The 17,249-nt window shown below is 49.9% G+C and overlaps 1 protein-coding gene across 7 annotated transcripts in view; it reads left to right on the top strand.

Moving 5' to 3' along the window:
• Positions 1 to 17,249, top strand: part of VAV2 (vav guanine nucleotide exchange factor 2) — a 107,263-nt gene that overhangs the window by 14,832 nt on the left and 75,182 nt on the right. For all 7 annotated transcript variants that reach the window (XR_003994514.2, XM_030507333.1, XM_030507332.1 and 4 more), the window contains exon 2: positions 10,942 to 11,058. Coding sequence is in view for 6 of the 7 variants with exons in the window: in XM_030507333.1 (XP_030363193.1) it covers positions 10,942 to 11,058 (117 nt within the window). In the remaining variant the exon portion in view is untranslated. The remainder of the gene's footprint in view (positions 1 to 10,941; positions 11,059 to 17,249) is intronic.

The raw sequence follows: 17,249 nt of genomic DNA, 5'->3' as shown, positions 1-17,249 counted from the left end.
GCAGCTGAGCTGAGGAAGGACTCAGATGCTGCTTCCCAGCCCCTCCAAATCGTTCCTGCTGAAATACATCATTAATGGTCCAGCCCAGCTCTAAGGTCCCTGGGGCCTTATCTCTGTGCTCAACTTGTACCAAATTAATTAGACCAGCACAGCAAAAGCAACACAACCTTCCCTAATGCTCCCTGCTCTGCAAAGGCAATTACACAGAGTTTATTTTAGATATTCCAATTAGGAGAGTAAGCTTTGCTCATACACACTGTCTGGTGGAACTGTTCCTGTCTGGCTGGTAAATACTTCGCCATGTTCCTTTCCAAGGGAGATGCAAGTACAAGGAAAATACCTGTGTTTGACCAGAGCCATGTTGGTGCGGGGATGGAGAGAGGCAGAGTTACCTCCTGGAGATAACGGGCTTTTCTTGTTGTCTACAGTGAGAAATTCCCATTTGGTTTTCTCGTTTGAATGAGTGTAAACAGAGACAAACTGTGGAATCACAGGATGGAGAAAAGTGCTTAATTGAAATCATAAAGATAAAATATAGGCTTTAATACTAAAAAAACCCCCAACAAACAGAACAACATCACAGTAATGCCAATGGCCTCCCCATCCTTCCCCTGATCGAAGTTCATTCTGATTTTTCTCTCTCGCATACATTAAATGAGATGGGTAACCTTCAGGTTTCCTGTCTTGGCCTCCCAAGCTTTGTGGTACTTACAGTTACTCTTCAGTTAATTAATTTCCTTGCAGTGTGGAAAGGGAGAGGAACTGATACCCTGAATGCAAATCACAGGAGGCAGCGCGAGCACTTTAGGTGGTAAGAAAAATGTGTGTTCATGTCTATGTTGCTGATACACAGAAATGGACTCAGAGCTGGTTTGAGAACACCAAGAGGGATTTTGGAACCGACTCTGAAGCCCTTTTGAAGCCTGTTGAGGACTCATGAGGGGCTTCTCCTGATGTCTGGGAAGTTCTGAGTACACGCTTGTGAGTCCATCATTTGAAACTCTTGTTTGAGCAGTTTTCTGTGCATTGCACATGTGTTACAATCTCTCTTGGTAGGCTGTCACCTTGCAGGCAGTGCTACTCCTACTCCTGCTTTTGCCCCTGTGTTCTAGCTTCATTTTCTGCAGAAGAGATGTGGAGCTAGAAATCTTGATGAGCCTCAATTAAACCACGAGAGAAAACAAAAGCGCTCCCTGTTCTCCAGCTCACAGTGTCTGTTCACATCCTTGGTTCTTCCCAACACTGAACTGCAACAAAACATTTATTATTTAAAACCGAGGAGGGGAAGAAGCCGTGCGTGACTCGGGGTCTGTTCTCCGTCCCCAGACACAAGAAGCCTCCATACGCTGGCTGGTAGGTCCTGTGATACATGAGAGTTTTCCTTTGAAATTTCTCTTGCAGAAGGGGGTTTGTGGTACAGGTCTGTCTTTCCTACCTCTTTCCACCTGCCTGCTCTTCCCATGGTGGGAGCTTGTGCACGGAGGAGTGATGCAGGGATGGCCGAGGAGCATCCCATGACCCTATTGCAATTGGAGGTGAGGAAGGCTCTGAGCTGCTCCAAGACCGCCCCATCCCTGTGTCGAGGAGCTGGTGTCTGCACAGAGCCCTGGCGTGCTGCCATGAGGCTGGGGAGCATCCAGAGACCTGTTAAAAGCACATTGTGGGCTTAATCTTGCAAAATGCAGCTTGATCTCATATGCAGGTCTGTATTGGTTATCTGTGGTGTGAAAAGTAGTGTTCTGGTTTTAATTAGCTCTGGGAAGAAGCTGAGGGGAATCTTTCAGCATCATTACCTGGTGCCATTAAGCAGAGTTTTCAGAGTGTTTGTTCTCTGCTTCTCATAATGCCACCCCGGCCCCTGGAGTGACATTTTGGAACTGTTTTTCACTGAACCTGTTGTCAGCCACTAGCCTGATTTTCAGCAAAGCTTTGTGAGTAGATGGCACCTTGGGCAACAGCCCGGGAGGGTGCGATGGTGTTGGTGTGTGTCAGCAATCATGAGCAGACCATCTCCACCTTCTGATACCAGCACGAGCTACAGCTTCAGGTCCTTCAGCACTGATCTGGAAGCTGAACTATCATCTCCAAATGTGTTTGGGGCACAAGACTCTGCAAATCTCAGAACAACAGGCTCGTGCAGTTGTTCTAGGCCGTTATCTCCCCCACGGTCAGTTTAAAAGGTAGCAGCCCCAACAAATGCAGCATTATAAAGGTTTTCTGTGGCTGGGTTTTTGCTCTGCAGTGATGCTTTCCCTCAGCTCTGCTTCCATGCAGTAGGATGAATGTGTCAGGAGGTTCCTTGGTTCAGCAATTCTGCTTCCTGGCAGGTGACCTGGCACTTCCTGCAGTGAGGAAAATAGTACATTTTACAACAATAGCTGTAATTTCTGAGGCTTTCTGAAAGTGAAGTGAGTCTAATTGGAAGCGGGTCACCCAAAATCATGACTGTGGAAAAATTGCTGGATGAATAATGCAGTAGCATCCATAGAAGCTTTTGCCAGAAAAGTCTTTGGGATGTTGGGAGATGACATGCCATTGATGTGATGGCAGAGCTGTTGAAATAAGATTTCTTGGGATGTTTTAAAACAGAAGAGCGTATGATGCCTGCAGTGAGACTGGTGCGTGCCTTGGAATAAGGATGTGCCTCTAACAACAGCTGCCTGCGGCACAATCAGCTCAGGGATGGTCTAGAAACATCAGTGGGTATTTAAAGCTGGGCTCATATGGGACTCCTATAAAACTGATATAAAGGAATTGATCTTACATGTTTGGCTATTGTTTAGTAGTAGTCTGTTTGGGCAGCTTTGCACAAGTGATATTGAATTCAGCTATTGCAGGCACCTCCCGGAGATCCCACCCCGTGGTTCCCTCCAAAGTCTCAGAGCTTCTCTTTGGCATTTATACAGCGCAGCCTGGTTTTAAAAAGGCAGAAATAAGCTCTGTGAGTTTCTAGAACTAGCCCGGGCTTGCAGGCCTGGAGCTTCCTCAGCTCTGGCCCAATACTTGGTGTGACAAGGCTTGATTCCTGACTTGCTGTTTTTTACGCATCCCGGAGACGCACCATGGCTCTTCTCATCACTGTCCTGTCAAAAGTTCATCACGGTCTGATTCCCTGCGCCAGCCTGAGGAGCAGGAGAACAACGAGTGCTTGGAAAGCCCCTGTGAGCGTGTCATTGCAGTGTAACACTAGATACGGTTACACAATTACTCATTTTCTTTAACAGCAGCTGAATTCTGTGTTATAATTTGATTGTTATGGTTCAGATCAAGTCCTGTCTTAATGCTTTGGCTTGGTCAAAATATTTTGCATGTTCCTTGCTGAAAACTCAGTGCGTGGGAAGGTGTCTCATTTCTTGATCAGCTGTAATCATAATTCCTTTTTTACATATCCCATCTTTTGCCTGTAGTCGTGTTTCATGAGTCAAGCGTGAGCCCTGGTGAGACAAACAGGAGTTTAGGCTTTTACTATAGTAAAAGCCAAGACGTATCTTTTTTCTTTATTTTTCCTTTTCTTTTTCCTCCCCCCTCCGCTTTCTTAACTGAGTTCTCCCACTGGAGCTGCTGGTCTTCCAGCGAGAGGAGGAAAAGTCTGGATTTAATGAATGTGGAAGGGGACTCTCCATTAAGGGTGCCAAATGTGGGCAGATTGGACAATCCTTCCAAGCTCTTTAGCTCTCAAGCTTTATGTGGTCTCAGATCTTGTTGCTGACCAAAGCCAAGCCTGGATTTGGTCCCTGTACTGCAGAGACAGCCTCAGTTGCAGGAGTCAGATGCTCCAACCCTTACTGTGTGGGAAAGTCGAAAAGAAACCTCTGTTGTATTTGCCTGTGGTGCTGATGACCCTCAGACGGTCCAGCTGGGCTTCTCCTCCAAAGCATGGTGGTGGTGGCTGGTGGTTTTGCCATAGCTCGGGCTGCAAACAGCCTCTGGTCCTGCCCTGCTGTCCCCATCCCGGCAGCCACGTGGGCTGGGGCAGGCCAGGACCTGCAGAGACAACTGCTGCTCTGCCTTTGCTTCTGTCAGTCCTGATGCTTATGGTTATGGAGAGGGTGTCTGGAGGAGCAGGCACATGGTCTGGCTCTGTCTGCCTCCATCTGTCTCCATCATGGTTTGGTCTTGTCCAAGGGACATGGGGATGTATCACTGGTCTCTCCTGGGTACCACTGTGAAGGATGTGGCACATTGCTGCTGTCCTGCAGATCACTGGAGCAGGAGAGATCTCTGAGGAGGGATTTGTCACATCAGTAGATGCTGATTTGGGGTAACACAAGGACATTGGGGTTGTCCAGGATCTTAAGGGATGTGTTTGTGTCCCTCTACCCACTTGCCCTTCCTTCATGTAGCCAAGCAGTCTGTATTCTCCATTCAGCTTCTGAAGCGCAGTGCTGTTGGGGGCAGAAGCAATAGCAAAGGGGGTATTGCTGCTTATGCATCTGTTTTCTAACAGCAAGAAGGCACATGGCTCAAAGCAGTGTTGTCCTCTGTACACGGAAACCTGGAATTACCGCTCTTAGGGGGTGAAGACCAGGCCCTGCAGAGAGGGTTATGCCCACCTAATTGTTCAAAAAGCTTTTGTTATTCCTGGGAATGGCTCTGCAGGTATCTTTGTCTGAGACATCCTAAGAGATAAATCTCTGAAGCCGAGTCAGCAGCCTGGTGCGATGCAGGGAACTTGACAAGGGTTTTCTAAAGCCTCAGTGGTGAGGATTTCAGTTACACAAACCTCAGACCTGCGGTTGGGGTTGGGACCGGTGCTGAACCTGTTGGACCTGCTGGATTCTGGGTGCTTGGGCAAAAGCTCTGGGCTGCCCAGACCTTTGGCGTGGGAGCAGAGAATTTCAAACCCCATGAGAATCTTTGATAAAGCTCTCCAAGTCAATCGGAGCCCTTCCCTTGGCGAGCCTGGCTGCCCCACAGAGCCCTGCAGACCTGGGAGGGCTCCACAAAGCAGGGAAGCGCTGCCCTGGGCTGCAGCTCCGCGTTTGCTTTGGGAAGCTGCAGCTCCCTTCCCCTCATTTAAAGCCCCCGCGCGCCGTGGGGTGACCCTTGGATGGATGGACAGACGGACCTAAACAAGCCTTAACGGACCTCCCCTGCTGTGCTGCTCAGGAGGGCTCAGCCAGGGTTTTAAGCTTTGGGAGTGTCATCACTGCCGTTGGGAGTTTGCCTCAAGAGGACATGAGTGTCTGGGCTCTGCTGTCATTTCTCTTCCTTCCTCCTCCTTTCTCCAAAGGACCTTATGGAATGGAGGAAACGAGCCTGGCCATCCTCAGGGGAAGTCGAGGGGTCAGCAAAGCTTTCCTAAGATAAAATAGGACATGTTCCTGCAGTGCTGGGCTTGGGCTGTGCGTTACTGCAGCAGCCCTGGGGATGATGCTTCTGCCCCAGCACAGGCTCCTCCTGCAAGCAGAGAAAGCACAGGGAGCAGTTGTGTCCTGTGCAGCTTCAGGATGTGCTCCCGTCTGTCACTGAACTGCTGCTGATCTCTGACTAACTAGATCTAATCGTTCAACCCTGTGCCCTGTCTCTTGCTCTTCCCACATCCTTCTCACGTCTGCCACCTCAGAGGTGTTTGCCTCCAGTCCTCGCCTTGGTTCAGCGCTTCATGGCTTGTGTGAAGTCCAGGAGCTCTGGTTAATGTCTGTGCCCGCTCTGACTTGAGCGCTGCCGAGCGCCGTTGTGGCTCCAGTGTATTTAACTGTATTGAACTCCTTTGGGTTTGAATTGTTTTTACAATTCTATGTATATTCTGGCTTCCAGTTCATGAGCTTAATATTGTTATCTGAGAGACCTCTTCCCTTTGAGAGAGTGAAGGCAAGTTCCTGTAAAGTACCTGGAAGTTTTTTGTCTGCTTAAGCCATGTGAACGTGATGATGGGGATCAGGGATGCTGCCTGACTCCGTGTTGTGCCTCTGTTGAGCAGGGTAGAAGCTCCTGGTGGCCTTGTGCGGGGGCTTTGCAGCTGCTTTGAGCTCTGCTGATGCTTCTCGCAGGGAAGCACTTTTGCTCACTGCAGGTTTGCTTTGCCCCAGTCCTGCCACTGAGGAGCTATGGGTGTTCACCAAAATAAATGGTTGCTCTCCCTCAGGTACTCTCCAAGGACTAATCCCTGCTTGTGGGTGGGTATGAGGAGATGGAAAAGCTGTGGGGAGGTCAGTGCTCATCAGCATTTCAGGCTCATTAATCCATCTCACCAAGCGGAATTTGCCCACCCCGTGAGCGCTCTGCAATGGGAATGTCTTTGAAATGGGGGGAAATAATAGCACTAAATTGTTTGAAAAATAATTTCATTCTCTGCTTCTCAATAGATAAATCTGCTGTCCAAACCCCTGAAATTTAATCTGTCCATCTAAAGTAATTGATGAGCTGCGACTTGAATCCAAATGTGAAGGGGAAGGGGGAGTTTCTGTGGAGATGTTCTGTTTCGTTTCTACGGCTGCTCCTCTCCACAGGGACAATAGGGTGAAGCATGAGGAGGAACAAAACCATGCGAGATGATGCTGCTTGTGGAGGGGTGTAAAAGCTCTGCTTGTGCTTTCGGCTCTTATTACTGCTCCCAAAACTCTCCTGGTAACACCCTGAAGTGGAGGCAAGCTAGATCAGGCGGAGCATTGGGGAGATTAGATGAAGGTCATGATTTGCGCAGTTTTAAATGCAGAGTTATGTTGGCTGCAGCCCTGTGGTTCCTGCTGGGTACCTGAATGCTCTTGGACTTTCCCTCCGCTCTTGACTTTGGGGCAAGCAAAGGGAGTTTCGATGCCCCCTTGCAGTGCCAGAGTAGCACAGGGAAGCTTGACGTGACTCAGGGAACTATCCTTTGGCTTTCTGAGAGGTTTGCACCGTTTCCCATTGACCGTTGCAGATGATGTGTTTTCTCAATGAGACCCTCCCTTCCCCGTAACAGAAGCTGTGATAAGCAGATGTTCACAGCTCCCGGCTGGGACTTACTTTGCGCCTGGTGTGTTCGGACCGCGCCAACAGCGAGATAAGAGGAAATCTGACATCACGGTCAGGAAGCGCTAAAGAAAGTCCCTTTCGTCATCGGCAGTGGGTTATCGGGGCCGGCAGCGCCGCGGCATTCCTCACATGCTGCAGAGCCCGTTCCAAGCCCACGGCTTTGGCCGCAGTTCAGCACGTGGCTCAGTGCCGCCCAGGGCTATTGTGTGTGGCCCCTCGCGGCTCAGACCACGCTGCCTCCCCAGAAGGCCCTTTCTGAAAAGCTGTGAGCTGCTGGGTGATCCAGAATCATCTGCCCCATTCTCAGGCTGCCCAGAGAAGCTGTGGCTGCCCCATCCCTGGCAGTGTTCAAGGCCAGGTTGGACACAGGGGCTTGGAGCAACCTGCTCTAGTGGAAGGTGTCCCTGCCCGTGGCAGGGGCTTGGAACTGGATGAGCTTTAAGGTCCCTTCCAACCCAAACCAGGCTGGGATTCTGTGATTCAATGATTTCTTTCTTTTTTCCTACATTTTCTCACATTATTAAATGTCTCTTGGAGACTCCCAAACCTCGCACCTCTCTCCCTTGTGCCATCCCAACTGCAGGGACCAGGGACTGCTCTGATGCTCTCATGAGCATCCTCCAGATCCCGCCTCGGGCAGTTTGGTTGTTGAGCAAATGCTGCTGCATTTACCAGCTTTTTGTCCGCCTCGTTACCATCTCCCTTGAGCGAACAGCTCTGCCGGGAGCAGGAAGGTGTGTGCCCTTTCCAGGGAAGGGCTCTGCCTGCCCGGGTGGTTCATTCACCTGGTGGCATTACACAGTGTTTAAGAATAAGCAAAGCTGTTCTGAAACTCATCGAGTGCAGGTGCCGGGGCCCTTCTGCTGGCGGCAGGAGCCGGGTTGTGGCCGCTGCCTCTGTAGTGTTGGCTTCTCATAACCCGCAGAGGCTCGGGGCAGAACTGACCCACACGCTCCTCTCATCTCTCGGCACGCTTCGAGGTGTTTTGTTTTACTGGATGAGTTTCTTGCTGCCTGTGGCACAGTCCCATCCCTGCCCCCATCGCCTCTTCCCTCTGGCTTTAAGAACTTCCCTCTCCAACGTGCCCTGGATGCACTTTGCAGTGGACTGCAAAGCTGAGGACCTGTGCTGTGGCTGCTTTTGGAGCCTGCCCAATGGTACAGTGGGGGATGCTGATGTCCGTGGAAGATGCTGCGGTGTCTGGGGTCTGCTTCCAGAACTCAGCATCCCCATTGCTGGTGGTGTCTGTCCCCAGAGGCAATGACTGGTGGGTACTGGGGTTGTTTTGGGTGCAGATGGTGGAACTCGGGGTGTGCAGTGTTTGGGCTTCCACTGGCCCTTGCACCAAAGGAGACTGCAGGACTCAGGTCTCGCTCGAAGCATATAAATGACACTATTGATTTTGGGCCTGGCAGGTGGTGAATGAGGCCCATGGAGAACATTGATTTCTCTCTCTCTCTTTCTCATGTGGAGTGTTTGCTTGTCCAGAGGTGTGATTGACTGGTAGATGAAATGGCCTCGGCACAGCTCATATTCAATTGTAGCTAATTTTAACATGGGCCCATTGAGTAACACGGTTAAGCCAACAATTCATGATCTTCCATCACCAGCAAGCCTCGAAAACACCTACGAGCAAAAGCACAAGGAGGTATTTGCAGATCAGTGAGAGAGAAATAGCACAGAAGCAAATTGTGCCACACGCACACACACATGGGTCATACCCACCCTGACATCTTGTGCATGAGAAGTGGAGCTAAAACCCAACCTGTGGCTGTCATCACATGGTGGCTTTTCATGTGGGCAATGTGGTTGCTTGGCCCTGCTGCCAGCTCCTCGCTGGTGGAGTAGGACCATGGTGCTCCTGCCTTGGTTTATTGTGGTGGACGTCAGGCCTTTTCAGCAACTCTGTAAATAGATCATTGGCTTCCGTGTTGGTGCTTGTCACCCGCCTGGGCCCAGCCGTGTTGGAGCTGGGGTTCCCGTTGCAAAGTGTTTGCTTGGATGTGGGATCTCCGCGATTGTTCCGGATGGAGCCGGTGTGAGCTTTGAGCTGTGCAGGCATTTCATCCACAAATGCACCGTGCGGAGGGCTCAGGCTTCCACACCAGTTGTTGCCTTTCTCTTGGCTGAACATGGCTGCTGTGGACATCCGTCCTCCCAAGCCCGTCAGCCCTCGTGGGGCGAGCGGGAGGTGGGCAGGGAATGCTGCAGAGGCCGGGCAGTGCTGCGGAGGGAGCAGCATCTCACTGTGTGTAATTGTGGCTATAACCTGTGTCATTAACTTTCGAAACTAGAGGCTTAAAAGGATTTGAAATAAACATGTGCTAGAAATGGGAATCAATGAGGCTGCAGTGCCACAGAAAGCGCTGCTGCTGCAAGCCCAGGGTGTGAATTCTTGCAGAGACCAGAAGATAAAGTTATGAAATAACCCATATCTGCACAAGGCTGTAAAGTGATTCCGAAATAACCCCTCAGTCTTGACAGATGATATTTACTGCAGTGTTTATGTGAGGTGGAGGAATGCCCTAGAAAACCAGAATTGTTTGCAATTTCTGATTCTGGCACTGGCGTGTCTAAGGAGAAGGCTCTTGATGTGATGGGAACATTTTGTGCAAACCCTCCTGTGCTGCCACTCCATGGCTCTGTGTAGAGGGGGCTGGAATGGGTGAGAAGGGTGAAAGGTTCTTTCTTTGTGTAGGTGGATGAGCCTGTTGTTAATGAGGTGGTTTTGCCAATCCATCGCCACAAACCTCACGTATAATCCCAAACGCAATGATAACAAGTTGCATCGCTGTCACGTGGGTGGAGATATGGTGGCCCCAAAGATTCTGCTTTGATTCTCTTAATTAAAAGAAAATTAAGCTATTTTACATTATTAAGTTAATAATAATTAAGTCTAATTAAGTTATTAGACATTTGCAAACCCTGTTTTTGCGTGGTGCTGGTTTGATGACAACTCGGTGAGCAGAGACAGCACCATGTGATGAAACTGCATGGACCAAACCCACCCAACGGCAGCTTGAGTCTTGCACTTGTTCATCACGAGGGGATGAATTCACCCCTTGAGTGGGTTGATTTACTTACAACTTTAACATGGTTGTTATGTATTTGTGAGGAATTTGCTGAAAAAAAAAAAAAAAGAGGAGTCATTTAAAAGCACAGCAATAAATTGAAGGGGTTTTGTGGAATAGCACAAGGATGCAGAAAGAAGTGCAATAAATTGGCTTGCTCAGCAGAGTCAGCCCATCCTGATGAAGGTGATGCCGCTGCAGAAATGAAGCAGGTTTTTATTCTCCTCTCAGCCCCTGTGCAGGCGTCACCGCTGGAGCGAGACCGTCTGCAGTGCCCAGACTTCAAAATCCTCATAAACAAATGACCAATCATTGCATTAGTCGAAGACAGGATTTTCTTGAAAGAGAAACATGATGTTGCTCTGCCCATTGACCCAGCAGAACAACCGAGGGTGGTCCCAGAGGGGGAGATTTCTGCCTCTTCAAATGGGCAGAGATTAGAGTTGAGCAAAGTGTTGTGGAAATGGTCCTGGGGATTGCCCTGGTCTTGGGAATGGGATCTGAGCTGGGCAGGAGCTGTAACGTGACCCTTCTATAGTGAACCAAACGGGATCGTGCTGGAAATGGTCAGAAGTTCAACACTGGGTTTCTGTAGAACATCAGCTGTAATTTATATTTGGCTTTGACCTTGAAAGGGAAACTCCTGGCTTGAGTTTTCTAGCCCTTCTGTGATGTTACCTTCTGTTTTTCAAAAGGAGGTTTGTTTGGTGCCTAGCTGAGGGCGCAGGAGTGCTCACAGGCACCGGGAGCCTGACATCCCCAGTGACAACAAATGAGCTAGTGCTGGGCTTTTCAGTGTGGGTTTCTAAGTCCCTGTTAACTTGTCTCGCATGTGAATTTAGCTCAGTAAATCTCAGTTGAGATGTGTGCCTGCCTTGCTCACCTTTCCCCTCTCTTTTCTTGTTTCCTGCAGTTTCTCTGTTTGAAGAATATCCGAACCTTCCTCAAAGTGTGTCATGACAAATTTGGGTTAAGAAACAGTGATCTGTTTGATCCCTTCGACCTCTTCGACGTACGGGATTTTGGAAAGGTAAGGGTGCTTCCTGGGAGGTGATGGTTCTAGCACCGGGCAGGTCTCCAGGCTTGTGCTGCAGACTCTGGATGAATATATGAAGGTTTTGTGGGTTTCTGAGCAGCTTCTGTGCCCTTAACCCATGCACTGGGCACCTGTTCCCCTGTGCTGGGGGTACCTGTGTATGTACAGGTTGGTTCTGTTTTGTCTTTTGTTAGTGAAGGGAGATGAAGCCCTCAAGCATTCTGCTTTAGACTGCAAAGCAAAAAAATCTCTGAAGTATATGAAAAATGTCTCTTTTGGGAGAATGAGAATGTCTGTGTGTTCATGAGAGCTGTTGGAGGAGGCGGTAGCCCTGGGGGCCGGTGCTGCTCTGGGGTTGGGACATCGGGTCCTCTTCCCAGCTCCGGCTGCCTCGCTGGGTGACTGGGGCAGAGCCACACCACCTCCCTGCCCATGAGCTCCCTGCAGGGACGTCGCAGTCAAACCAGTGTTAAGCATCATCCCAGCCTGGGGTTGAACCGCGTCTGTGTTGTGTGTCACCTGGATGGGAGAGGAGAGAGCGGGGTTTGTGTTTGCTGTAGGGATGGTTGGCACCAAGTGCTGAGCCAGACCCAGCTGTGAGGGAGGAAAATCCTTCCCGATTTTGGCAAGTGGCTGCTCGTCCGTACCCTGGCTTTTGACACCAACAGTGTCAGGGCTGTGCTGTTACTGTGATGGGTACTCGGCTCAGGGAAGCTATTACACAGGGCAATCGCTATATTCTTCAATGGAAAAGGTGTTAAAAGATTTATTAAAGCTCTCTATTGTTTTACCTATTTCCAGCTACCAGGCATAAACTGCTGGAAGGCATCTTCTCTTCTGATTATCCAGAGAGTAGAATTGCACTGCTGATGGGGATATATTGTTTGATATTTATTGCCTAATTTATTTCTGGACCATTATGTGGAATGTGCAATTGCAGGGGCTTGTTTTATGAGTTTTTGTGATTTATGAAATACAAGGCGGCTTTTGTTGTTCTGGGAATATGAATGCACAGAAGGAACCTTTTGGGCTGGGGAAAGAACTGCTGCTAATTAAAATGCTGCTTTATTGTCACATTGTCTCTTGCTTTGTGCTGTTTCAAATTGCCTAAGATGCCTGTTAATAGAGTTAAACACTGCTGGAACGTGTCAGCTGAACAGTTTGGTTTCCTTTTGGTCTGGTTAGGGAACAGCTATTCTCTCCTCCTTATGGTCACTTTTTGGGGGGACGTTCAGGTTTGTGGCTTGCAGGGGGGAGAGGATTTGCCATTCCCCCTTACCTCGTGGCAGTTTAGGTTTTTAGGAGACTTTGGAAAGAAACTTGTCATAAACTTCGAAGAAATCCAAATGTACTTTCTTGCCTGGATCTTGCTTATTTTCATGTGCATTGTCATCCTCAAACAACCTTCTAATCTGTGGGAGGCGCAGATTCTGTGCACAAAATCCTTGCTGATCTTTTCCCAGTGCAGCTTTTTATCAGCTCAGTGGAGGTATCAGCTGTTCAAGGCTGCACCACCCTGAATCCCTCTGGAAGCCTGTCAAAACATCCCCATTGTCTTTGCCACCTTTCATTCCCACATTGTCCTCAGATCTGCGTTCAACAGTGGCAAAGCAAATAAACAGGGAAAAATCTGCTGTTGACCAAAGCGCCTTTCCGTTTTGAGTCACAGTGAGAGCAAAAGGAGTCTCTAACCCACGTTCCCACCGTCAAGCACAGACTTCACACACAAAAAACTCTTCCTGGAGCCATTCATCCCTTGGATCAATAGGACTTTTTGGTTACAAGATGCTTACGCCATGTAGGATACTTTTTTGAACAGAGCATAGTAACAGTTGACCATTTAATTACATAGAAACCTTGGTGGGGTTGTGTTGGGTGTTTCCTTTCTGGATGCCACTGAAGTAGTTACTTTTCATCTCCAAACCAGAAGGCCAGTGAGGCAGCGATTACTGTAGTGGCATTTGGGTTTCCTGCAGTGTAATTACCCAGTAGAAAGGCAGGGGCTTATGTTTCTGTGGTGCCAACCTATACGTACAGGGCTTGTGCTTTGGAGTCTGCATGGTCCTTCAGGGTTTCTTAGTGCAAGAAAAACGTTGGTGCTTTAGAAGTGGAAGAAAAATCAGATCTCTCAGTCTTGTCATGACCAGCTGCTATTCTGAGAGGGGTTTCCACTGCTCCCTTTGGCTTCAGCAAGGAGGAGCTGCTGTGGGACTGATGGAGCTTCCTCTGAAGGAGTAAGTGTGGCCGAGGGCTGCTTGAGTCCAGGAACACAAGGATTTTGTCCCTGGTTTTGCCACTTCCTTGAGTTTTAAGCTTGGGAAGTGACTTCTTCCTTACTGTCACCAGGATAACAGCTGGTGAAACGGGATCATGAACCATCTGGGCTTCTCCAGCCGAAATCCCTGTGGAGCTGAAAAGCTCCGTCTCTGCCTTCGTGGGATGCCGGGTAATTGGCAAGTTCAGGCTTCTGCCAGATAGATGCGTCATGTTTCTTGTAATCCTGGTGCCGTGTTTCCCAGTCCCCCAAGGGAGTCGAAAGGCCACTTCAAATTGCTCACAGCCGTTTTTGTCCCCAACGTCCAGTTTTTAGGTAATCCCACTGTGACCAGGGACACGCTGTGTTTCGTGACAGAGGCTTCGAAAAGTGACCTGAGCTGCTGACCACCCATATCTCTAGCTGCGCCCTTTTAAGACACCTTAAAAGACTGTATTGTTATATTGATTAATACAAGTTGGCTCTGAATTTTTATTTATTTTTTTGTATCTTATCCCTTTAAAGTGGCTCAGAAGCCGCCGTCTCTGATCACTGCACAAGCGTTTCTCTGTGGCCATGTCTCACTGCAGGATGCAGAAGCAGCTCAGTGTCCGTGCTCCAAGGAAGAGAACCCCTGTTGGCATCACCTCATCCCTCATTAGGCTCTGGTCTGGCAGAGGGAGCACTTGGGTGCTGGGCTCAGGTTTGCTGGTTCAGCCTGGCTCAAAAGAAGCCAGTGCTTGTGCCCCATGTGCTGTTGTACTTCATACACGTTTAATAGCCGTCATGGTGTAAAATGTAACTCTTATTGGACTTGCTAATTTATTGGCACCAACTATAATGAGATAAAATGTATATAAATATGGATTAAACTCTTTATCACTCTATTAGTCAGCATGATGGTAGCAAGGTTCATTAGAGGGAGTTACTCATTTTCAATAACTTGCAGTAATGTACTTTTCTTTTGAGAAATATAGTTCAAATATGCATAAAGCGATGGGCCATGTGTCAGCTCCCGCTGCTCCCTGCGTGTGTGTCAGCCTCCTGCTCCTCCCTATGCTCCTGATGTGGGTTTAATTGTCCTGAACTTCTTTCGAAGTTCCTGTGCTGTTTGAAAAAGCTTTTTTGTGAGCTTGGGGCCTTTCCTACCCTGACCCATGATACCAAGTGATGCTGTTCTAACAAATGAAACAGGGAAGCGGCTCACAGGTCAGCTGAAAGATGAGGAGATGCTGATACTGAGGTTAAAGGGGTGTTTTCGCTCTGTTCTGGTCCAGAGGTTGGTGAGAACAGCACTGACCTCGCAGCTCGAGCAAGCCTCGGAGGAGTCTGAATGGATTCTCCCTCTGAGCTGAGCCTACTAGGCTGGCTGGTGTGTGCTGGGGGTTCCGGAGGACTCTTACATGGCTGGTTCTGGTATGTCTGAGTATTGGGGAGGAGATGTGTGTGCTGGTGGTGAGCCCCAAGAGCTGCTGTGGTGATGGGAGAGAATGGAGATGTGCTGGTACCATCAGAGTTGAAGTGGTGGGTGCCCTCTCTAAAGCATTTGTGTTTTCAGAATGACCCTTGGTGTAAAGGCATCCCCTTCCTCCTGGGGGTGGGAGGGTGCTGGGGGAGCACGGAGGGGCTCAACCGCATCGTCCCCTGACCCCCTCCCAGCACACACACAGCACCCGCTTGCCAGAGAGCCACAGAGCTGGTTTCTGCTTGATTTCAGGCAGGAGGGTGGGGGAGCGTTGTCAGAATTATTTAAGGGATTAATAACTGAGAGTTGGTGGTTTGTGTTTCTGTTTCTCTGCTGAGAATTCCCCTCCCTCCCTCATCTCTGACCTCATGTACAAGTCAACATCCTTGCGGCAGTATTTTAAAGGGTGCTTTATTAACAGAGTTTGGGCATATGAAGGGGGAAAGGGGGAGATTTATATGGAATAGTGCAGGTAGCTGAAAATTGCAAGGCTTTCAGATCAGCGGCTGCCTTTTGGTGCTGTACCAAAGCAAGCCTAGTGCCTGCCCTCCCACGGTGCCCGCTGGTGCTGGGACCAGCTCTCCTCCTCCCATTCCTGACTTTTTGGAGCTTTTTCCTGGCCTCTTGTAGCCAAGAACAAGTTAAAAGCAGTGATTTTCCTGAGTGCATGAAGTGATGGGGCTGGCGGGGAGAGCAGCGCTGGGCAGTGCTGCACAGCTCTGCAGTGCCAGCATGGGGCTGTGGCTGTGCTTTGCCTCCTGCTTGTTCACAGATCCCAGGGGACTGGGCAGCTGGTCAGACCGCCACCGGTTGTGTCCCTCTGTGCCAGTGACTCAGATGCTGCTACGTGGTGGTTGGATGCATGTCAACGAGATCCTATCGCAGAGGAAAGCGTTTCTAACTGCTGTGTAGCTGCACCGCGTGTGTGCTGCAGGAGGGGCGGGAGGGGAGGAGAATTCCCCACAAGAAGGGTGTGTTTTGTTTTGTTTTATTATTTCTTTTAACTCCCGAGAGAGCAGTGGAGTAACTGCAGAGAGGATCCTGTGTGTGACTGTGGAGAAACCAGGGACGCGCTTACTGCTTGCCCTGGAAAGCTGTGGCTGCCCCATCCCTGGCAGTGTTCAAGGCCAGGTTGGACACAGGGGCTTGGAGCAACCTGCTCTAGTGGAAGGTGTCCCTGCCCGTGGCAGGGGGTTGGAACTGGGTGAGCTTTAATGTCCCTTCAACCCAAATCAGTCTGATTTTGTGATTGCTTTTCCAACAAGTCGAAGATTCATGAGCAACTTTGCTGCTGCCCACAGGGCTTTGCCCCGAGCCCTGGGTGCTGCGGACCATGCCTGAGGGAGCAGCCCCAGCTCCAGGAATTGTATGGGAGCGTGGGAAGCAGCCCGTGTGTGCCTGTGCAGGGACGTCACCCTGCCAGTTGATGATTAACTCCCCGGTTGCCTGCAGGAGCTGCGGGTGGTATTTGGTCCTTCAGTGCTGGCTGCTGTTGCTCTGCTGGCATTAGGTCAGCCGGTGTTTGTCCACCCGTGTTTTAAATGGCCTTGCTGGAATTTTACTGGAGACTTGGATTTTGGGATGGACACTTCAAACGGCAAAAGCAGATGGGAACAGCATGGGTTGGGTTTATCCCCCCGCTTTGCCATCTTGACGGTTCATTTGGGCTTGGGGGCTGCCTGCCTTGAGCACACATGCGCACTACAATTACCCGTGACCCACCAGTTGTGCAGGTTCATCTTGGGTGATGCTGTTGGATGTGAGGTGATGCAGGGACCCTCCTCCCATCCTCCTGCTCCCGCCACCGTGAGCCCATCACCTGGGGCTCGTGCAGTGTTGGCCAGCGCAGCGTGTCCAGCAGATGCTTTCAGCTGGGACTCTAAAAGCCTCTACAGGAAACCCTGACATTGAACTTCCCCAAAACACAGGGCGCGTGAGTTAGAGTTCTGTGGCAAGTGAAGCGAGGACCAGACAGAGCTTTCTGCTGCGTGGGACTGTTACCTGGGTGGTGTTTGCCATGAGGATGTGGTAGGTGTTGCCACACCTCTATTAACGTGCGCTTTTAGGCTCCATATCCTGGAAATTTCTCCCTGCTCTGATATGAATATTGCCCTGAAAGGATCTGCTGGGCTGTGAGTCTCCCCACCTCCCTGTCACAGTTAATGTCAACAGGGCCATGCTGGTGTATTTTGTGGTCTTCAGGGAGCTGGTAACAACACCACAGCCTTAAACCATGCATAGGCAACAAGCTGCTGCTGAATGCAGTTGGGCTTTCAGCGCATCCTAAAGCAAACCACTCTGAGGAACACCCGGGTTCACCAGCACAGGCGGGTGGCTGGAAGCTGTGGCCCTGGTGTCACCTCCTGCTGCAACGAGGGGGTCACACTGGCCTCCCACCGCACTGCGGGAGCAGAGGCTTTTTCTGCTTGGGCTGGGGCTGGTGAGATGCTTCATGGCTGAAGGCAG

The sequence above is a fragment of the Strigops habroptila genome, chromosome 15, assembly GCF_004027225.2.
Source record: "Strigops habroptila isolate Jane chromosome 15, bStrHab1.2.pri, whole genome shotgun sequence".
In the NCBI taxonomy this organism is placed as follows: Eukaryota; Metazoa; Chordata; class Aves; order Psittaciformes; family Psittacidae; genus Strigops; species Strigops habroptila.
Note: the sequence above shows the minus strand (reverse complement) of the source record. Positions and strands in the feature narration are given on the sequence as shown.